The 21,825-nt window shown below is 45.2% G+C and overlaps 2 protein-coding genes across 2 annotated transcripts in view; one reads left to right on the top strand and one right to left on the bottom strand.

Annotated features, from left to right (window-relative positions):
• The window catches only part of T265_11493 (hypothetical protein), a gene marked incomplete at both ends in the record, with an annotated part of 36,338 nt that overhangs the window by 12,826 nt on the left and 1,687 nt on the right, over window positions 1–21,825 (top strand). The window contains 6 exons of the mRNA XM_009178162.1: window positions 3,648–3,908; window positions 5,096–5,417; window positions 11,636–11,841; window positions 12,622–12,897; window positions 18,527–18,871; window positions 20,211–20,543. Coding sequence (XP_009176426.1) covers window positions 3,648–3,908; window positions 5,096–5,417; window positions 11,636–11,841; window positions 12,622–12,897; window positions 18,527–18,871; window positions 20,211–20,543 — 1,743 coding nt within the window. The remainder of the gene's footprint in view (window positions 1–3,647; window positions 3,909–5,095; window positions 5,418–11,635; window positions 11,842–12,621; window positions 12,898–18,526; window positions 18,872–20,210; window positions 20,544–21,825) is intronic.
• Window positions 17,663–18,049, bottom strand: T265_11494 (hypothetical protein; the record flags this gene model as incomplete). Its single annotated transcript, XM_009178163.1, has 1 exon — window positions 17,663–18,049. The coding sequence occupies one exon, from the start codon at window positions 18,047–18,049 to the stop codon at window positions 17,663–17,665; it is 387 nt and encodes a 128-aa protein (XP_009176427.1).

Raw genomic sequence — 21,825 nt, 5'->3', positions numbered from 1 at the left:
GTGTACCTGTAGTGGTCAGACCACCAATAAGATACTTCAACAGGAGCGCGTGGCAAAGTAATAAAATTAAAAACGCTAGAGTGAGCATACAATAATAAAGAAGTCAGATGGAACAGACTCATTATTAATTGTTCTCTTTAAAATAGCTCATAGCCGGCTCAGGTCAGCGAATAAACTATAATCCAATCATACTTGTCCAGGGGTCCTCTACTGAACAGTTCCCACACAATGGATTCCGAAGATATTCTGAAATGTTTTCATACCGGGGTCAGCACACGAGACCCGAGAATGATCGCTTTGAACGCGAGCGGATTGAGAAGAGAAATTCGGAGCACGTGATCACGTTTATATTGCATGACACTGTACAAGTGTGCGTTTTTGTAGTTTTTCGTATCCAAACAAAATACGTAACATTATGAAGAGAGCAAAATAAAGGCACAAAACACCACATGGCTTCCAGGTGAAAAGAAGCCGTTGAACGACAAGACAATCATGATCCAGCAAGTTTGGGCGAAAGCCCACTCCTGTGTATCAGTCTGTGAATCCGTAAGAATCGTATCCACTTTCGAACTGAACATCGAAGCATTTTCAAGGTGTTCTGCGATTAGTAGCTTTTGACGCTAATTTGTCGGGAAGGCGCTTCCCGGACTGTGTGGATGCCGCGCTGTGTACAAATGTGATCTAGATCGATGCGGTGTTTTTGTTCACCGTCAAAGCCAGATTGCCCTGCTAGCCGCCAGAAGGAATGTGCAGATGGTGTATCCCATTGTTTGCTTTCACTTGTGTGGAATGAAGAAACACATTCCTTCGTGGAGTCTATACAGGATTGCTGGATGTGGACAGACGTAAGATAACCAACATAATGTATTTCTGGACAGAAAAGCAGATGTCCTGATTCTTCTGGACCATGCCATATCCTTCAAGAATCTGTGGAAAAATTCATGGCTTGCTGTTGCAAAGGTCCCCTCTGCAACAATGCAACGGACATACGATTCGTCTCAGTCCCAGGTAAGCTCTTGGCATTGTAGGCCATAGTGCTCATTTTTGTGTATTTCAAGTTGCGCCAAACTCATAGTTTCTCTGGGCTTAATAGTTTCTGTCCACTGGGATACATTTTTGATTGACGAGTATCAGGAGTCCTCACTGCTTTGTCGGTGTTTACCGTTTTGAATGAATGCTCACCTTATGATTTTTCGACTTGTGGAACTGGCCATCCGATCCAAGCACATCAATTATTTTTTTTTTTCGTAGCATTTGATGGTTGTGGGAACTTAGTGTTGGGGATTCTACCTGTCCACGTAAAATAGATTGGGATGAATTCTTTTTTGGTACAGCTGGCGCCAAGCACACCTGCAGAAGCGATTTACATCTGGTGGACATCTTCAATCTGCCCTAGGGCACTTCATTAAGGCCATCGACAGGATCTACATCGGCGGTTCCGCAACCTTCGGAAGTTTGATGTTACAACAAAAACCTACTTAGATTACTGGTTTCCTGGAATGTACAGTGCATTTGAGGGCAAATCCCGCAATATTCGCCACTACCATTGGCCAGTGGTGCCCATGATTTTCTGTTTTGGGACCTGACCTTTTCACAGTATTCGCCGACGCCTACCCTAATCTCTTCATGCGAAATACTCAGTTCACGCTTATGATATGCAGTTTTGGTTGGAAATCTTAAGAGCCGAATGTTCGGAGAGATTGCAAGTGGCTTTGGACTCGCCATACCAGCGTTCCATCAAGAACCGGCGTAAATGGGCATCTGAGTCTTTTGGTGGCTCATGTTATTTGGTGCCGACGAAAGGGCTGCTCACGCAGAAGAATCGTAGCATTTTGGTGCCACATAACCTCATGATAGCTACAGAAATCCAGAGGAAGCTGGCAGCTGGTACAAGGATGTTCCGCATCTTAAGGATTCACTGAAGTGGGATCCTCATCCCCCAGCCCGCCTCTCATGCGAGCCTGTTGTCTTCCTGTTGTCATCATGATTGACAGTAATGTACCAACAATACATACTTGTGCTCAACTGTCATGTATTAATGACAGTAGGGATCCTCTTAATGTTTGGAAAGTAAAGGGAATGGTAGGCTCATACTACGAAAAACCATCGTGTCCTTAACTAGAGCGGTCAATAATAAAGTGCCTACATCCTTGGACAGCACAGAAACAAACATCTGCGCATCATGTCGAAGTGAAGCGCATTAAGCGGGATAAACCCAACGTCGTTTTTTACTTTCCCTGACATATACCCACCGCACAAACAAACTGTATAGGAATTCCGGGTTGGAAATCACAGTGTGCGCGCCACTGGGAACGGTTGCGTGCCATGTCCTGGAGGACTTCCCACCACCTGAAATTAGGATGAAGTGAGTCGCATCCGGAAAGATGCAAAGATCCAACCGTACTAAGTTTAACCATAGCCACTTTCCTTTCGTGATGCCGTGTCATGGTCTCTCCCCCTAGAATCTTTCGCCAATATTCCCTTGGAACGGAAGGTTAACGGTCGTTGGTTATACATAACACATGTTCTAGCCCTACTTCTACCCTCTTCTACCACACCTCTCCCCAATTTGTACACTATCTCCGCTAGTCCCAGCACTAGGAGTGACCGGTTCGTTCCCCATACACCGCACTCAGCTGCTAATAACCCTAAGCACTTCGAAGTTTGTTTTCACTGAGCTGGATATGCCGACGTGAGTATTGTATTGAGTGGTCGAGCGAAATCCTCTCTGGTTGACTGGATATTCCTTACTATTCGCCTCTGCGCGGTTCGTTTAACAAACTGTGTGGAAGAATCTCGGTAAAACCCTGTTTATTGTATCTTTACGTCCCAAAAGACTGTAGCTCTGAATCTGCTAAAGACAGTTTCTATGACGCTCTCGATGCTCTTTTACAACGGGCTAAAGACTCAGACATTCGTGTGGTTGGTAGTGACATGCACAATCAGGTAGATAGATTAAGGGGTTTTGAGGCCCACTTGGGTAGATGTTTTGGGTTGTACACGAGACGCACGAACAACTGGGATTGTTTGCTTCAGCTGTTTCCGATCACAGACTGTTCTTTTGATGTACCAATTCCCGGAACAGTGGAAATCGCCAGATAAACTGATGCCCATCAACAAACCGGTCGCGAGTCCAAGCAGACCACCTAGCTGTCAGTTACTGCCCCGCCCAAAATACCGGCGTGGACTCACCCCGTTCACTTGTTCTCTGATGCTTTCCATTGTGCTTCTCAGGGGGCGGGATGGTTCAAGTGGTTAGAGCGCGAATTTACTGACCGGAAGGTCCGTGGCTTGAAACTGACCTCTGCATCTTGACTTCGCCTTTGTAGGCTTAGGCAACATGGTAGTATGCCAGCCTTCGTGCTACCTTCAGGTGGCATGGCAACTAGGCACCGGAAGTATGCTACAGCTAAACAATTTCATCGATACGATTGTGCTTCTTAGGTCTACGCAAAATGCATCTCATCTACTCATTAAAAGTCTAAGGGGTCCGGAAATTAAACGAGTCAATAAGAACTGCCTCCTGGAACGGTTGCGCGTGATTCGTTGTCAGATATTAACGGCCACTGGGAGCAGATGTCCAAACCGGTACTCAAAGCTGGAACGTTTGTTTGCGGTACAACCTAGCCGACCTCATCCAAACATAGGATCATGGCTTTTCTGGAGACTTGGAGACAGATTCCTGCGGGTTGAAGCTCACAACTATTGAGTTGTATGGCGTCACCCGACGGCAGGTGAATTTGACGGTCCGTGCAGACCGGGAAGCCCGGGAACGTGGAGGGCCGCAGAATTGGAAGAAACGTCCGCAGGTTGTTCCACTTGATTCTTCCGGTTCTCGGATGACGGTCCGTGCAGACCGGGAAGCCCGGGAACGTGGAGGGCCGCAGAATTGGAAGAAACGTCCGCAGGTTGTTCCACTTGATTCTTCCGACTGGTTCTCGGAAGCCTCTTATCAGTGCGGAAATCAGCGACCATAATTACTCTACGATATTAGGCAAACGAGAACCTTGGGCATAACACTTCAAACAACAATTCATTCGGCCGTCTGCGACCTCCAACTCACCGGGCTGGCCTTCAACAGAAAGTGGACTGTTAATATGGAGTCCCTTCCAGCCGCAGAATTATCGGCGTGTATATTCCTTCACGAAAAGACTGGCCTTACCGTAGTGTAACTGTTTGTGCACCTCAGTGCTCCGCTGAGCTATACTGAGGGATGTCCCCGCGACACTCACATAGTCTCTCATACCAGGTTGGTCAACGGTTAGAGGCCAGGCAAATATTCTCCTGGCCCTCCATGCTGGGGGTTGGAACATGTGGCGACTTGTTCCGTAGAAATGGTAATGCATTTGCATTTCCCGCTAAACACCGCTGCCTTTCGATTAGGCTTTTGAGCCAAAGGGTTTGTTTGAGGACCTTAATCGTCCTCCTGTCTAGGTGTGGGCGCCCTCCCAGTATCACAGCCTACGTACAACCACGACACTCACAAATAAAAATACTCTCATGCCACATCGGCCGTCGCGTGGTGCCATCAGCCGGGTCGCCTTACTTGCTGCATACAGCAATGTGGGTAAGCGAAAACGGACTACTGTTGACGCTTTCCTTCTTTCCCTTTCACATACTTTTTCTTCCCCCCTGTCCCCACCCCATTAATAACTCTCTTTTTGTAGTCCCAGCACCTAGGACTGATGATACCGTTCGTCGGACGCCGGTTTTGTGTGCAGCATCTGCTCGCCACGTGGCGCCGACATCCTTGGGTTACTCCAAATCAATCTTCAATCCTCGACACCCAGTCTATCCGGCCGCCTTCAATGTCCGCACTCTGAAGCAAGCAGGACAACAAGCTGCTCTTGCACGCACATTGGACTCGCTTAGCATTGATGTCTGCTGTCTCTAAGAAACAAGAATTCAAGATGCAAGCACAGTCATCGTCATCATCATCATCATCAGCAGCAGCAGCAGCATGACATCAGTGTCCAACACCGATGCTTCACTGCCGTAGCAAGCACAGTGATTGAGCCAATCACCCCATTAGTCTCTTCTCGATTCCGGCTGCACACCTCTGGTGATCCAGAGGCTGCTGCGACGGGATCTTCAGGGGGTTGATCACCGGGCGGAAGAATCCTTGCTTGACTGGATACCTGTTGATAGTCGCCTCTGTGCGGTTCGTCTGTCAACGTCTTTGAAAGAGTCCCTTAAGCGGAAAGTTCATAGATGTTTGTTTGTCGTGTCTGCTTACGCCCCAACTGACTGTAGCTCCAACATTGTCAAAGACAGGTTTTGTGGCGCCCTCAATACCCTTCTGCGGCGAGCTAAAAGCTCAGACATCGTGGTGGTGGCCGGAAATATGAATGCACAAGTGGGTACGCCTAATGCATCTGAGACTCAATTAGGAGGTCGATATGGATTGGACTCGGTAGGTACGGACAGTGGCGATCGGTTGCTTCAGCTGTGCCTGCCGCTTTTATGTAGCCGAACTCGTTTGGCCACATGGTGTCGTCCAGCGGCAGGCCGGCCACAAATCCGAATCGACCCCATCACCATCAGTTACCGATTGCTCGGATCAATAACTGACTGACGGTCGTTTTGGAACACATTTGTGGATTTCGATTACGCGCTCGTCCAGAGTTCTCCCAACGTTTTTCAATGCCGCGTAAGGTGCGGACAAATCGCTTGGCAACTGAAAGACTCGCAGATCCGGATGTCAGACGAACTTACCAGAATCGTCTACTGGAGTGTCTTCCAAAGGTTCAACCATCAGATGCGAACTGATACTTGGATGAGATTGCCACCTCTTTGCATAGTGCTGAAAATTTCGTTTGTGGCACGGTGCCACCATGCGTACGCAAGCACTGGATGTTAGACCGAACGGTGGCACTGCTTAATTGTCAGAGAAATATCCCAGCTGGTCCCGAACATAACCTGGTGCGACGGTGAAGTTGAGTGTGCGAGCCGACCGTGAAATATGGTGGACACAGAAACCCAAGGAAATGGAAGAGGCCCAAAAAGCCGGTAATGCTCGGAGATTATTTCAGTTGATCCGTTGTTACTGGTCCCCGGAAACCACCTGTGAGCGAAACCATCAGAATGGAACGACCCTCTCGAAGAAAGAAGAATGCCTCGCCCGTCGGACCGAATACTTCGAACAACAGCTGTCATGGCCACCAGCACGCACCCATCTAGATCCCACAGATGGCGTATAATCCTGGACGGTGATCGTGGAACTGCCTGCGGCTTCGGAGGTTTGTAATTGCATATGTTCTCTCAAGGGGGGGGGGGCGAGATGGCCCAAGTGGTTAGAGCGCGAATTTACTGACCGGAAGGTCCGTGGTTCGAATCCGACCTCCGCCACTCGACTTCCCCTGCCTAGGCTTGGGCAACCTGGCAATATCCCAGCCCTCGTGCTTCCTTTGGGTGGCATGGCAGCTAGGCACCGGAAGGGTGCTACAACTGAACGCTGTTCTCTCAAGCGCCACTGAGCTTCTGATCCGGATGACCTCCCACCCTCATTATTTAAGGATGGGGTGAAGTCCTCAGTCAGCGCTTGTTTGATCTGTTTTCCTACATTTGGGAAAAGGAATCTGTCCAGATAACTGGGGGGATTCGTAGTGGGTGTCGCAACCACAGGGAATTAGTTTGACCCCGTCGTAACGAGACTGTTGGCGTCACTGGTGCTTCGTCGCTTTACGGTGGCTCTTGGGACACTCACTCGAGGGCGTCAAGTGGAATTCCGGCCTCGTAGGGGTTGTGTTGACCAAATCTTCATGTTCCGTCAGGATCTAGAACAACGTTATACGTATGAGCGATCCACAATTCTAGTATTCCTGGGTTTCTAAGGTGCGTTTGACTCGGTTGATCGGAATGCCCAAGGAATGCCCCGGATGCTTGTGACCATAGTACATTCTTTGTAATCTCATACTTCCGGACGTATGAGAGTATACGTAAAGCTTTTAAGAAGGTTCCGTACATAGAGTGGTGTCCGTTAAGTATACCAATTCTCTCCATTCCTTTTTAACTTCCTGATCAATGAGATAATGAGACGAACGCTGGAATGTCTCTAAAGCCCTGGTGTTCAAATAGCCTGTGACAAAAACCTTACGGATCTGGAATATGCAGACGACGTTCTCTTGTTCGAAAAGGATAAGTGTTTTGGATGAACTGATCAAAGCCATCCCGTCCTTTGGTTTGCACTTTGCATCCCCAAAGTGTAAGCTAGTTATCTAGTGGTTTCCCAACGATATAGAGGGAATTATTACAGTTTGAATAATCGAAAACAACCGGTTCATACTGTGTCTAGCTCTAGTGGAATTGTTTCTAATAACACCCTACCAAGGGTAGGGTCATGCTCCTGGATGTACAATCACTAAACACGCCACTTACCATCCAAGAGTAGGCACTGGAAGCTGTGGATAGTTTTTTTACGTATCTTGGAAGCTGTAAGAATTCTGATTGTAGTGTAACAGATAAGGTCATTGCACGTATCTGCAAGGCTCGGGTGGCGTTTTCTTGGCGTCAGAGTAGTTTATCCCTGAGCCTCAAGGGAGGTGTTTATCAAGCTACAGTGCGGGCTGTTTTGTTGTATAGATCTGAGACATGGCCTATTCGAGCAGCGGAACTGAGACGTCTCCATTGTCTCAGAACCATAGTTCGTGTGGGTTGGTGTCGGCGAATCCGTAACGAGGCAGTTAGAAAGCGTGTTTTCGGTTGTGTAACGGGTACTTCCATTGAAGAATGTGTCCAGCACCAGAAGCTGCGTTGGTTGGGACACGTTTTACGCATGCCGAACTATCGTTCGCCGAAGAGAGTACTGTTTTCCATGCCCAATTCGGAGTGGCGTAAACAGAGAGGTGGCCAACCCTTGACTTGGCAGAGGAGTATGAAGGAGATCATGAAACGCTTGGGTGCTGTCGGTGCTACTCGCCTTCCACGATGGGGACCGCGTGATCTTCACTATATGTGGTTGCAGACACTACAAGATACGGCTGCCAACCGATGTCAGTGACGTTCTTGTTGTCAGTTTCTGTCCAGATTGACTGAGTGAATGTCTGGAGGTGTAGGCACCTCGGAATGATTGTGGTAGGCTAGCACTAAGTCCCTTTCCTGTCCACATTTACCCTTTTCTTCACAATAAGGCTTTCGAATTAATCATGGTTGTAGGGCAATAAAGCATCGGTGTCATGCTGTCGATGATGATGACTGTGCAAGTCTCGGGGAATGTCAAGTGCGGTCCCGAACATAACTTGTCCCGACGAATTATCAGAGGTCGGATGAAAGTGAGCGTGCGCGCTGGTCGTGTAGTCGGCTGGATACAGCAATTTAAGGAGATGGAAGAGGTCGAGAAAGTCGGGAATGCCCGAAAAGGATTCAGGTTGAACCGTGCGTCGGTCCCTCACCGCGGGAATCACCTGTGAAGGAGACCATCAAGGACCAGATCACCTTAAATGAAGTAAAACCAGTCGACTGGATGACAGAATACTTCGAATAACAACTCTCCTGGCCACCAATTACCACCAATCTGGCGCTTGCAACTGATGTGGAACTCCCTACGACCTCGAAGGTTTATAACTGCGTATGTTCTGTCAAGCCTGAAAAATTTCCAGTACTGTCAACTGCGATGGCACGTATCCTGAAACACTGTCTACCGAGATTAGCGTTGTACTCCGTGCCTCTTTCACAGTGGTGCAAACCGCGAGGTAGACAGCTATGGCACGGCAGAAAAGCGTGACAGAGATTATGAAGAGTTTGGATGTTGTTGGTGCGATGCACTTTCTAGGTTTGGGATCCCCGTGACCTGTTCCGCGCTTGGCTGAACTCAACTCAACTCAGCATTGCAAGAAATGGTGACTGATCTGTGTCAGTGTCATCCGGCCTGCTAGTTTCTCTCCAAATTGTCTAACTGAGCCCAGAGAGGTGCAGGCACCTCAGAATGTTTGCGATAGACAGGCACCAGGTTCACTCCCACACCCATTCATTTTTCTTATTTTCGTTCTAGGGCTCTAAATATAATTAGGTGAAGTCTATGGTTGAATGGCAGTGTTGCTTCAGTATCAACATTTGATGATGCTGGGTGGCTGGATGGGTGGAGGCAGTACGTCACCCCTCGTGCTTCCTTCGTGAGAAGTGGCAGCTGGACGCCGAAATTATGTTACGACTGAACGGTTATTAGTATCATTACGGTCATTGCCTTCCTTGGAAACCTCTTGTACTCATCATCATCATTATCGTAATCAAAGACAGCAGTGCATGGCATGGTAAGGTTTGTTTTGTTTATTGACCTTCAGCCCACAAAGCCTCTCTGCTACGAAAGGCGGAGCTAAATGGAATTCTCAGCGGAGAATTAATGAAAATTTGGGCTGAACAAAAGCATGTTTAAACCCATCACTGCTGAGAAACGATTTCTGGCCATGCAGGTTCACCAAAGACGTTAACTACCATCATCACGTTTTATATTCAGATTGATCATAACAACAACATTGTGACATTGTACATTGTGACGTCCCACCTGTGCACCGAAATCTCTTGTTATCTTGATTATATCCGAGCTCTTTTTGGTGGACAAGAGGGTAGGCAGTGCTCGATAGGAGTCGGTGTAGTTGCAATCCTCCGGCCGGTCTCTCCTGGTACCTAGCTCAACGTAGACCCGTGTTCAGTTCAGTTGCCAGTGACGAATGCCAGCTACATTCTGATATGTGCGCGCTGAAACCTGGTTGCTTGAATATGCAGCGTGATTGGAAACCTTTATGGACGGTATTCTCACCCAAATGTTACTACAGCAAGATTGAGATATTGACAAAATGGATATTTCAAAATACCACCCTCATGCATCTGATAGAGGTATCGCGGTTCCTCGCCTTTCACCCACGTGCTTTTTTTTCATTCACTTATTATTGAAGAACTCTCACATGATGGGATTAAAAACGATATGATCGGACGAAATAAAAAAGCTAAATGATGCGTTTACTGTATACGATACTGCCGTCAACAATAGTAACGGTTTTAGTGGTAGTATAACTCAGATTCAGAAAGTTATAGATTTTCAACAATCTACTTACAGGTGTCATTCAATCAGCAACAAGATGCATGCAAAAGCTGTAGAAAACTACTAACTGTTAGCCTACTATTTTGCTACATAATCAAGTGAATCTCCAGGAGTGCCAGTTCCCCCACTTTTTATCGCCCCTAACTGACTTGAGTGTATTTAACAAAATCCGTACTTCTTCATAGCCCTAAAGGGCACAATCTAGGATCCAGTTGGTGGCATAGTTTAAAAGCACTACCTCCGAACGCCTCGGTATTTTTGAGATTGAAGTATTCTTTTGTGGCTCATGATCTATTCCACAATGACATACCATGCCGCCTCGGATGCCTTCTGGTTGCAGAGGTGGTTGAACGAAAGCGGAAATGCGGGCCTCGGATGATGCAACTTGGACAACGATCTATTGGTCTATGGAAGCTAGTTAGACTTTTTGATTGCAAAGCAGCATCGGTGGAAGTACGACTTTCTTCTGGCGGATTAGGAAGATGAGCCTATCTTCGGAATCGAACATGCATATTGTGTGGCTGCCTTACGGTTCCCCATGATTTACATGTTTCGCTGACCCCATTTAATCATGTTGAGTCTCACATGCTTACAATTGACCGGTAAGATGTGGACATTTGCTACTGAGATTCAGAAGTAAATTAACATTAGGTAGCAGTATTACCAATCATGTTATCTAGCCGGGTGTGACGTTGAAATAATCTTTCGACAGCTTGAAGCAATCAGATCCACTAATGCCTGATAACGGAAATTTAATAGCGAACGTGATGGAAACATACACTAGGTGTAGGAAGTTTAAAGTGTTTTCCAAAACAAACCTTTCTGCTTCGTGACATCAAAACTTGGGCATATTGTGTCTCTGTTGAATCAGTGAACTTAAGCAAAAGACTATTTTTGGTTTCTTGCTTTCTAACCACCGCTGTCTCGATACGATATCCAGTACGACGTATTGTCCTCCGCATACCGATCAAGGACCTCGATGGTGTGAGTGTTCAAAACCCACATAGACTAGGTTGTAGTATAACCATCAGAGATAATCATCGGATAATAATAACTTCCTCTAAATATTCAAGTTGCGAAGTACACGGATATCACAATTCAGACCTGCAATATGAGTGCTCAGGTTGGTACAGCTGGTGAATTTGGATGGTGGCTCGGCTGCACATTTGGACTGAAAAGGGCGATAGTTTCGTACAGCAGAATGCTCTTTGTGGAGAGGAGTTTCTGACACAGGCGGACTCATCATTTCATCTGGCGTCCCCCAAACCACAACTAACGGAACGCTCGTGTCCACACTTCATAAGTTTGATGTGAGAAAAATGTTGCTATCTTTTCGTGTAATCGTAAATTCCGCAGCCAAATATTGGTTGTTAAGGTATCGTCAGGCTTTTTTCCCTTATGTTTTCTTTTTAATTTATATCCGACTATACGGTATACCGAAACTTTTTTCTGTCTGCTGCTACGTACTACTTCATACTGGATTGGTGCAACGTTTCGTTCTCATTCGCTTCTACATTTCACTCATTTCACTTATGACTGAGCTGTTAAGCTTCAGTAAATCGCAACTTACTTCCCCGGTCTCATTCGATTTCTGTGCAGGACCCGGATCAAGCCCACTGTCGCCAATAACCTTGGCGTCGAATTCTTCTCTTCCTTCGTTTCCGGAGGACAGCACTCCTTCGGCTGATTCGCGTTCGTTCATCCCTGTTGTGGTGCCTTCTGCGTTGATCCTTTGCCTTGCACTCGTGATATTCTTTATTTTATATTGCCGCCGCACTCGCGGTCGTGCACTCAAACAGAAAAAGGTATGTTCTGTTATGTTTCTAAAATTCCCCCCAAGAATTTTGATATTCCTCTTCCGAAGCATCACTGTGAGTGTCAGCTGATGAAACTGAAAACTTCGGCCGTGTTGCCCACATGCACCTGCGATCAGCTGAGCAGAGGGCTCAACGATGTAGAAGAGCAAGCTAACGGTTTTCAAAGGTCAAAACGGCTCCCTGCAGTTGGTGTTGGCTGGTTGACTCCAGATGAAGTAGAGGGGGTAAATCAGACATGTTTGCCTGTTTTATGCTCATTTCCTCATCGATTATACTTGCGTTCTTGTTGGTAGATGTTTACTCCTGATCATGTCTTTCAAACTTGTGGGGCTTGGGAAATGCACTCATTTATGTGTCAATTTACTTTTCACGAGAGACTCAACTGAATGATTTTCGGTTTTTCAACGTAGATTGAGTTCATGTGCGAGGTGAAATTTCAATTAAAACTCCAGTATCATTTCTCATAACTGTTAAACGATTGCAGTTATTAGCCTGCCAGTGGTTTTGGTTAAAGTAGAATTCACGTCAAATGCACTCATTTCATATAAATTTGGTTTTGACGGGAGACCCATCTGTAACCCAACCGAATCTCTTGTTTATGATGTTTTTATGAGTGAGTAGTGTATCACCTCCATAGAATTTTCGTCATCTAGGATGCGAGTCTCCATGACGTGCGCGTCTTCGTTTCCCTATTTGCAGTTCGTGGTGTACGTTCTGTAGTTGTTAGTAACTCAGCGTTCTAGGTGTCTGTTTAGTGTCCTGCTTTAGTGTATGCTTGATTTGAACATTTGTGCACAATACTTCCCGCAGCTGGCATCCGTCGTCACAAAGCTTGAACTGAAATCTCAAGGCTGTTTCGGCCAAGTTTGGCATGGACAGTTCCAGAAGCCTCCTCACGGCTCTTCAGAACTGGGACGCTGTATGGACGTTGCGGTCAAAGTTTTCCGAGCGGCGCAGAAGGATAGTTGGATTACTGAACTCGGTTTGTTCCGTGTCCCGGGCCTGAGCCACCCAAATATTTTGAAGTTCATCGGTGCCGACCAAGTGAGTTTTTGGTGTTAGGCATTTGATTCAGTAGCAGAATAATTTTCTCCTCGATAGTGGACCTCATACCCTCATACAGTGTTTTCTCATATCTTTATTTACTTATTATTCGTGCTTTGTTTTCATCAGATGTTCGGTGGATCCCCTGCCCTAAACAAAGTTTTTCCCTAAAATTATTCCTCAAAACCATTTAAGTCGTCTTCTTAAAGGAAACTACTCACAAGGTTGCCGAAAGCTTGTCAACAATCCACGATCGGTTTCTCCCTGGGGTTCATCAGGTAGGCACAGTATCCGAATTTCGGTCAACTTTATGTTCTATTTGAATCCAAATTGGAAAGATTTCGACAAATACACTCAACTGCATATCAAATGCATCAAATACATCTTTCGTTTATGATTTTCTTCAACTTAATGTACTGCACAAAGGCTGTTTCACCTTGTTTTTGGTTAATGAACACCACCGTGGTGGTATTAATTTGCTCATTTTAGTTAACTTAGTGTTCGGTGGTTAATAAGCTGATCTTGACAGTACACGACATGCGGTGTTATTTTTCGATCTTTTGACTCCAGTGACTCTTAGTCACAGTGTCAGCCTACCCAGGGCCCTCTTTGGTAGCAATACACGAGAAAGTTCAGAAGGGGAACTATCAGTAAAAGCCAAGACCTTGTTGATTGCTTTTCACTGGTGGTAGTGATTAACATTTTTTGGTGTTAAATATCAAACTAGATGTACCATTGTTACTAAGTGAGGGCCGGTTCAGTTACTTCAAAACTCTCCTTTATGTAGTGGTGCTGACTAAGCTCACTTGCTTGCCATTTCGTTTGCAGTACGGTAATATCTTCACTTAATCGTTTTGCTTCTTAGTGCCTAATTGCTGTGCCATCAGAATGGAGAACGAGGGCTGGGATGCTGCCAGGCTGCTCAAGTCTAGACAGGAGCAATTGAGATTCCGAGGTTGGGTTCAAACTAAGGACCTTCCGGTCAGTAAATTCGCGACTTTCCAACTGAGCCTTCTGCAGCATATTATCTTTACCAAGGAGGTACTAAGTCCTAACAGAGTTGTATCCTCGTGAGGATGAGGGAGTATTTCCTGCGTCTCTTAAGCCTGGTTAACGGAGCCGGTTGTTTTCCAACCGCAGATGTCAGGGTATGGTATGCTTAAGCACTACGACCATAACAGATGGCCCAAGAATTTAATAACTTTGAATATCTGGAAATGGGGCCTGTACTAGTGCATCAGAAGGGGGCGTATTTGTATACCTGATACCGGCCAAATGGGTGCTGCAAAATTTTAATCATTAGAATCTTGATAAATAAGTTATCCTGTATTCCCCTGTATTCATGGTTTAGCTCCAGTCTCAGTTCATTCGCGGCTTACGAAACTTTCAAGATATGTGTGCTGATAAGCAAACCCAACCTTCTCAACTTTCTCTCGAAGAAGTACAATGGGATTGGAAACGTCTTTATAATGAAGGTAAAATGAATGGTTGGTCGCACTTCTAAAACGAGTTCGTGTTCTCAAATTTGTCCAAGCAACCTAGCCAAGACAACACGAAAATTCACTACTGTCTTTGAACATTGTTGGCGGAAGCTTATCGGGCCCAGAACCTCAATGGCGTTTCAAGACAGAAAGATATCTTAGTACTGACAGTTGATCTAAACTCACAGACCGCATTTTGAAATAAGGTGGTCTGATAAACGCGTAACCACGGGGCGGATGACCAAATTAATTGGCCGTCGAAAATGCTCTACTCTGCAATTTACATCTCTTACCAGCTAAATAGCACTTGGATCTTGTCTTGCGGATTAACTAAAGGAGCTTTCGTACTGCCAACCGAACTGGTTTATTTCATTTGTTGAACAACGCACCTTTCTTGGCTCGAGCTGTTGTCCAAATGGGCTTCGAAAAGGTACAGCATCTTGTATCATGGGGATACATTGACTGCACTGAGATACAGTGGCTTCTGTGCACCCATTCGGAAATATCATGTGCGGAGTATTTGGCTTCTCTTCTCAGCTGCAGTCAACGTTCTCTGAGCACGTTGCTTGCACTGTATTGGATTGCAAGCTTTGGCACATTCCTTTCACACAGCTTTTCTTTTGCTAACTGGAGAATCAGTGTATGGGATTTCCCAGGGAAATCTGACTGGATTCTGCGGGGAATAATATCATGGTTGAAGTCAAGATGCGTATTCCAGAGCAATCGACGTTTAGAAACAGCAATTGGTCACTGTAATCCATTCAACAGTACAGCAATAATAGGTAGCACAACGGTACTTACCGGTACCGAGAAACAACTAGTAGTCAGGGCATAGGACTTTCGCCCAAGTTGATACCATCAGGCGATACCAGGCTGATACCATCAGATGAACGGAGCTCCTCTAGTCTTGTTTGAAAATGCGTGCTGTTGCTGTCGTTTCTGAACTCTTCTTTGACAAGGGGATACTTCTCAATAGAAATCATTTTCCACGGGTACGGAAGCAGATCAAAGTCAGGCACAAAAGGGGAACCAATATAATGGGACCCACTGTGATCATTCGAGTATGTGACTTCGGAGTTTAAATGGATTGTTTGAGTTTTACCATGATAACTTCCTCTCAGATAATGGGTAATATTTAAACCAGCAGAAGTAGTAGTCAGAAAACTCCCTGTCTTTTAGCCCAAGTTCCAAATTCTTAACAGTTTCAAAATAAACTTTTAAAGTGGATGGTTTGTTCGTTGTTTTAAAATCTCGGTTTTCCGCCCACGAGTGAATGAGGTATGGTACTCGTATTAATTATTTGGTCCGATTCATGTGCATCCATATCTTCGTTTTGGTGATTCTCGAACAAACAAAATAACCCATTGAATTTAGTTCTACGGTGTGGGGTTGAAGCGTTTAGACAAAGCCTCGGGGCATGCACGGTGATTTAACCTATGAGATTGGATTTCCGTGGTATTTCACGCCTCAGAATATGACCGTTCTAAATGGTATGTCCGCTGTCGACTTCCATCCAGAGTAGGTGCTTAGATATGTAAAACGGAGTACTTGTGTGAACCCAATATCATACCACTCCACTCAGTTTTATCCTCATTTTTCGCTGTTTAAGATATGCTTTCTATGTTTATGCAGACGTGAAAGGTCAACGTCAACCCTGATGTTACTATCCAAAGTGGTAATTCTAACTTATCCCACAAAATCAACGCTATCCCTTCCAACACGGTCATGTGGATAGGACGCAGTGAGCAAGGTTTCGCCAATAAACTGGCGGGTCCTTCAGACTAAGTGTACTCTCTAACTTTGGAATTTATTTTCAAATTCACCATGAGTCACCTCTTATTCCACTTAAAGTAACCCCTTTTTCTATTTTGTTTCCAAACCTATGTTCCCGATCTTCATATCCATCTTTTTTAAATCTTTTTTGCCTGCTCATTAGATTTTTTCTTCAGTACAAACAGCTTTAGGAAATGCTCCGTTCTCAAACCTATGGTACGGAATAAAAAAGCAACGCTGATTGGATAGCTGCACTTTAAGGTAGACGCCCGGAAGGATTTTAGGTAAGAGTGGTGATCTTCAGTACTATATGCTCATCCGGGCCTACATTTCGAAAATGTGATAGTGATAATAATAAATACACTGATAATACAACAGTAATGCTCAAAAAAAGCTGGTTGCACTCAGATGTAGCCAGTAGTAACTTCCAGCTGGGAGACTTGGATATGTTTAGTGTTGTCCCGGCTGTTCGCGTTTGTAAACAAGGTGACGACATCGTAACGTGCATGGTATCGTTCCTTACTTCTATTCTACGAATTCTATTCTATTCTATTCTATTCTATTCTATTCTACGAATTCATTAGTTGCATAGTTTCGGGATGTAGCTCGCTATGCTTACTCCCTTTCCGCACCCATCATTACTCATGTGAATCTTTTCTTCGTGTGGTGCGTATGCTTTAAAAGAATCCCAGGCTAGTCTACCAGAATTTCTCGCGATCAGACAATATCGTTAATTTCCCCACACAACTGAAGACCCAGCTGAGCTGTGTTTGTAAGCCTTATCGATATCTTCACTGGAGCGCTCCACGTGCCTCCTGTGATCACTCTGCTTTGAACGTCTTTGAAAACGTGCTCCAATAAGAGCTATAGGTCTGGTGTACACAAGCTAAAAAGATGTTCGCTAAATCACGTCATTTCATTGTGCAGGGTGATTTTCATCATCGATTTTTCCTGTTTTTTTATTGTCCCGATCTCAGTTTGTTAAAAGCACCCGATTGTCTCAGCTCTTGCTTTAACATACACTGCCTTGTTGAAACTACCTTTATTGTCAGCGTTGCCAGGTTCTGCTCTCTAGCCTTCGAGAGAAAAGCTCACGCAAGCAATCAGACAAGTTAACCGTCGCCTTAGGATCCGTATCGGTGCGGCCCTTGTGGAATACCTTGAAGCAGAAGTGTATCTTTGTAGCCTCGAGAAGCCCTGCCGAAAATTTGTAGAACCTACTCATCGCATTCACTGCCACTAATGGATGTATTGTCACGGATAACATAACTTCAGAAAAAGTATTTGGAACTTGAGGCAAGCGAAGTGGTTCCTGTTTAAATGTGCTTATATTTTCACTGACTGTCTCTTCGTTGGAAAAGTCCCGGACAGTTGTTGAGTGGCTATGTTAACATAGTTTGAAAGTTTGGACCAACCGCCTTTATCTCTCTCCTTAACTCGTTTGCAAGAGCGTCGTTGAATCGATTGAAAATTATCCTACTAAACCAAGACGAACAGCGGTTTGCATTTCATCAGTTTCGTTCTACGGCAGACGCTGTTGCTTCAGCGTTGCTTTTCGTAACACCAACCGAGGCTTCGTTAGCCATGAACATAGCCCAGCCATTTGAGGACCACGTCGCCAGCCGCACACAATTCAAAGGCGTGGGTGGTGACTCCAATGTCAAATAGTAATAGTTCCCCCCAAGGTGTTGTTTCCCCGTTTTTCTTGCACATAAGGCCAATTGCTTCCTTGATTTTCTCATCCAGTGAGAATACAGTTGGTTGCGGCGTTTTGCACGTGTGCAGTTACCAGCTGTACTGAATAAGGTTGTTAGCTGATCCGATGAACACCGGCCTCCAATGTCTCGAAATACAAAGGCTTTGTCCCTTCTTTCATCCCCGATCAACGTTACAGCCATCGATTATCACCGATTCCTCGTTATCTTCAGTGTTCTCTTCCAGAACTCCTACTGTGAAATTTCTAAGTGTAACCTCCAAGTTACCTTATTGGTTCTAGCATATTCAAGCTGCCTTTATTAGTATCCCTTTGTATCCCGCTTCAATCGGTTTATTGATGCTTTATCCTCTTCCTGAGAATGACCTTTGTGGGCCTCAATAAGACTGGTGCTCATACAGTTCCCTGTTCTTACGTGGAATGCCTTCACATAAGGGAATTAAGTTCGGAATTATGGTTATCATTGACCACATCCAAACGTGACCTGAAGAGAGCCACAGGACACATGGTGAGTGTTAACGGCGCAAGTGACTCGTCTGGTTATTAGGAATACCTTTTGTTCACATAGGTGATGACCAACACTAGAGCATTTGGGTGTTCCATTATATCACCCTTTCGCCCATTTATTTACTTGGTTTCCATTATATTATATATATTTCAGACTATGAACAATTGCTTGGACCCACCTGAAGTCGAATACTGGCTTGTGACAGAATATCATCAATTGGGAAGCCTGTACGACTACTTGAAAGCTCACACAATCCATTGGACAGAACTGTTGCAAATCGCTGTTGGTGTTGCTCGTGGCCTGTCCCATTTGCATTCAGAAATCACCAGTGTAGGTGGGAATACCGTTTTAATGGAACCGACGAAGCCGAGTATAGCACATCGCGATCTGAATTCGCGAAACGTGCTTCTCAAAAGCGACATGTCTGCTTGTATAGCGGATTTCGGTCTGGCTATTCGATTTGAGCCTGGTCACTTTCCGTCCGATGCGCATCCGCAGGTTAGCTGTCGATTGATCTGCTTATTTGTACTTTAATCACTTCTCCTGACCTTCAGCTTAGACACTGAACCGTTTTGTCCTAGTAACCCAAATTTGAGTTGTTTGTTTTCACCGTCTAAAGCTCTCCTCCCTCAGCATGTGGTTTTGTTTCTTCTCCAATCTGATTTGTGCGACCGACTTCGTCTTAGTTTGAGCTTATCAACTGCCCAGCGTATCTGTGACTTTCGCAGCCGTGCTCACAGCCTTGTCAGACGATCTTTCGACCACTCGATACTGTGGTACTATAACTGCAAGGATGCTGGGTTAGCTGGTCTTTGTACCTTCTTATTACACAGCGTATTCGCCATTTTTAAGAATGAATAACGGGGTACCTATTCTCTCTTTTAACCTGAGGCACCCGGACCTCGATGCCTGATCAGCTTTGTTGACGCGCTGTGTGCTTTAAAGTAGGAATGATTAGTTAGCTATGGCGTGCGACCAGTACCTATAACCGTTATATGATTAATTGAGAATGTAGAAATCCGTTATGCGTATAAATGCAGTGGCTGTCACTTTGCGTTACTTTAAATCCCTCCATGCCCGTTCGAGTTTTTGCGAGCTGCGTCCTCAAGGGAAATCACGGTTGACCATAGCGTAACTGACAGGGACTATAGCTGGTCATGCTCTTAAAGTCATTGCTTCCAGTGGCTTGTTGTCGTTGGTATCGTCATTCGATATGAGTAGTGGTAATTTTTTCAGCGTGCTTGAATTTCTAAAACAATACAAAACGGCACACATAAACAGTTGTTGCATTTTAGATATTGTTATCTTTTGTGTATTGATCTAAGCAAAGAATTATGAATGAAAGCTCCAAAAGTTCGAAGACTAAAACTCATCTTATCCGTCCACTATGTTGCAGACCATATAGCCGAGATAGACCCATCGATGTTTGTTTCCGAAGAAAACTGCAGCTGATGTTTTTCATGTTTTCAGTGAATTCCACCACTTCGCGTCCATAAAAACTGGCTATTAGCTCTTCATAGTTGATACTACCAATGAGGTTGATTGAGGCATGTAAAGAGCTTACTACCGATTATGGCCGGATTCACGGGATAAGCATAGTTCTCGGTTTTTAGTCAATTTTTCACGAATCCAGTCTCCGCGTGTGACCCTACTGTGTTTCCACCTCATCTGCACGTTTGGTCAAAATGATTGTGAAGTCCGAACGAGCTTCATTTATTGCCGTCAAGCGATAAATGGACATCGTAAACGAGATAGGTCATTTTGAGACTCTTGTTGGATCCTGCACAAACAGCATGCGAGTGAGTCATAGATACAAAGCTTTGTCCCGTCTTTCTAGATCGAATTCAGTTCCCTTATTTTATTATCTCATCGTAATTTTTCTCAACAGCTTGGTACCCGGCGATACATGGCTCCTGAGGTTTTAGATGGTGCCATTCAATTTTCACGTGACGCTTACTTACGAATAGATGTGTATGCTATGGGACTGGTCTTCTGGGAGCTGATGTCACGATGCTATGGCTCACTGGAGACTCCAATCGAAGTCGCAGGTACTTACCGTGCCCCGTTCGAATTGGAGCTCGGACCTGCACCAACCATTGAAGAGCTTCAGCGTTTTGTTGCTCAGGAGAAACAGCGTCCCAAGTTCAATCCGAATTGGTCTCATAGTCTTGTAAGTGTTACTGTTGGTAATCAGCTTTACTACCTTCAGCCGTATCTGCCTACATGGTTACCTATCTCACCCCTGTTAGACTGTAGGATTTGGGCTGCAGTCTTGGAGCCCTGGCGAAATTTTGTTACGAAGAACTAGGTCACAGGATGGAATGCGTGTTTGTGATGGTTTTGTCTTCTAGGGCTAAGACACACCAAGTGTGTAAACCCGTTGACATATGCATTCTAATCTGCATGTACGGCGTCGAATGTGAGAAAGAGTATGCGAGTATATACCGGGTCAGTATTCGCTTAGATGCTCGTCGATTAATTAAGTTTGCCCAACAGATGTTATCTTCAGTGGTTTTGTAGCTAACAATTTGAACGGGCGAAGGTCGAGAGAACGCTTATTTTCTTTCATGATTAGTGGTGACGGATGCGCAACTCCTTATCACTGACCCTCGTATGACAGTACGTTCTCTCAGAACCGGAAGTAGTACCTTTCCTTCTAGTCGTATACTTTTTGTTAGACTGGATGTTTCTAGTGGAAAGATGTTGGATACTGGGAAGGAATAAATTCTCTGGGTCGTTCACTGCATCGAGTTTTGATGCGCTAGGTTGATGGTATGTCACATACGGCACTCGAACTGGTGCCTGTTTGCTAGCCTGAAATAAGCGCAGGGTAGTTCAAACATAATCTGATGATATCCAAAAAGTCTTCGCGACGCTTACCGAATGACGGAGTGTTTGAGTGATGAGAAACCGTCATCAATAGTTTTGTCACATGTTTTGTACACATTCACCTAGTATTAGCTTTCGCCCTGTTCGTGATATCCCTGTGAGTTGTCCTGCTACATTGTTCACATCATACCTGGGGATAATTCGTTGTGGTATCCTGAGCTGACAGTCACGCATACACTTCTTATCAGCTGAAACTGAAACATTTAATATAGCCATTTTAGTTTGTTGGAGTAGGTTTTGGATTTGATCACTGGTCACGGTCATAAAATCCAATCCAATTTTCCAGTTGTTACACCCCGTCGGTACGTAGCCTTCCCGTAATGCGAAAGCAAACAGGAGGGCTGAACTTCTCCAAGGTTGCTTCAACCCGAAAAGGAACAACCGAAACGACAGGAGCTGGTTCAAACTACGAACCGTTCGGTCAGTTTCATAAAAGTTTATGCTCTGTCGACCCCATCCTCCGCTTGGTAGTCCCGTTCCATAGCAGGTCTACACTCAACGATATGCCAGTTATTAAGTAGACAAAGAAGTTTGGTGCTCCACTTTAGCCTGTCTTCTTCTTC

The sequence above is a fragment of the Opisthorchis viverrini genome, assembly GCF_000715545.1.
Source record: "Opisthorchis viverrini unplaced genomic scaffold opera_v5_511, whole genome shotgun sequence".
NCBI lineage: Eukaryota > Metazoa > Platyhelminthes > Trematoda > Opisthorchiida > Opisthorchiidae > Opisthorchis > Opisthorchis viverrini.
Note: the sequence above shows the minus strand (reverse complement) of the source record. Positions and strands in the feature narration are given on the sequence as shown.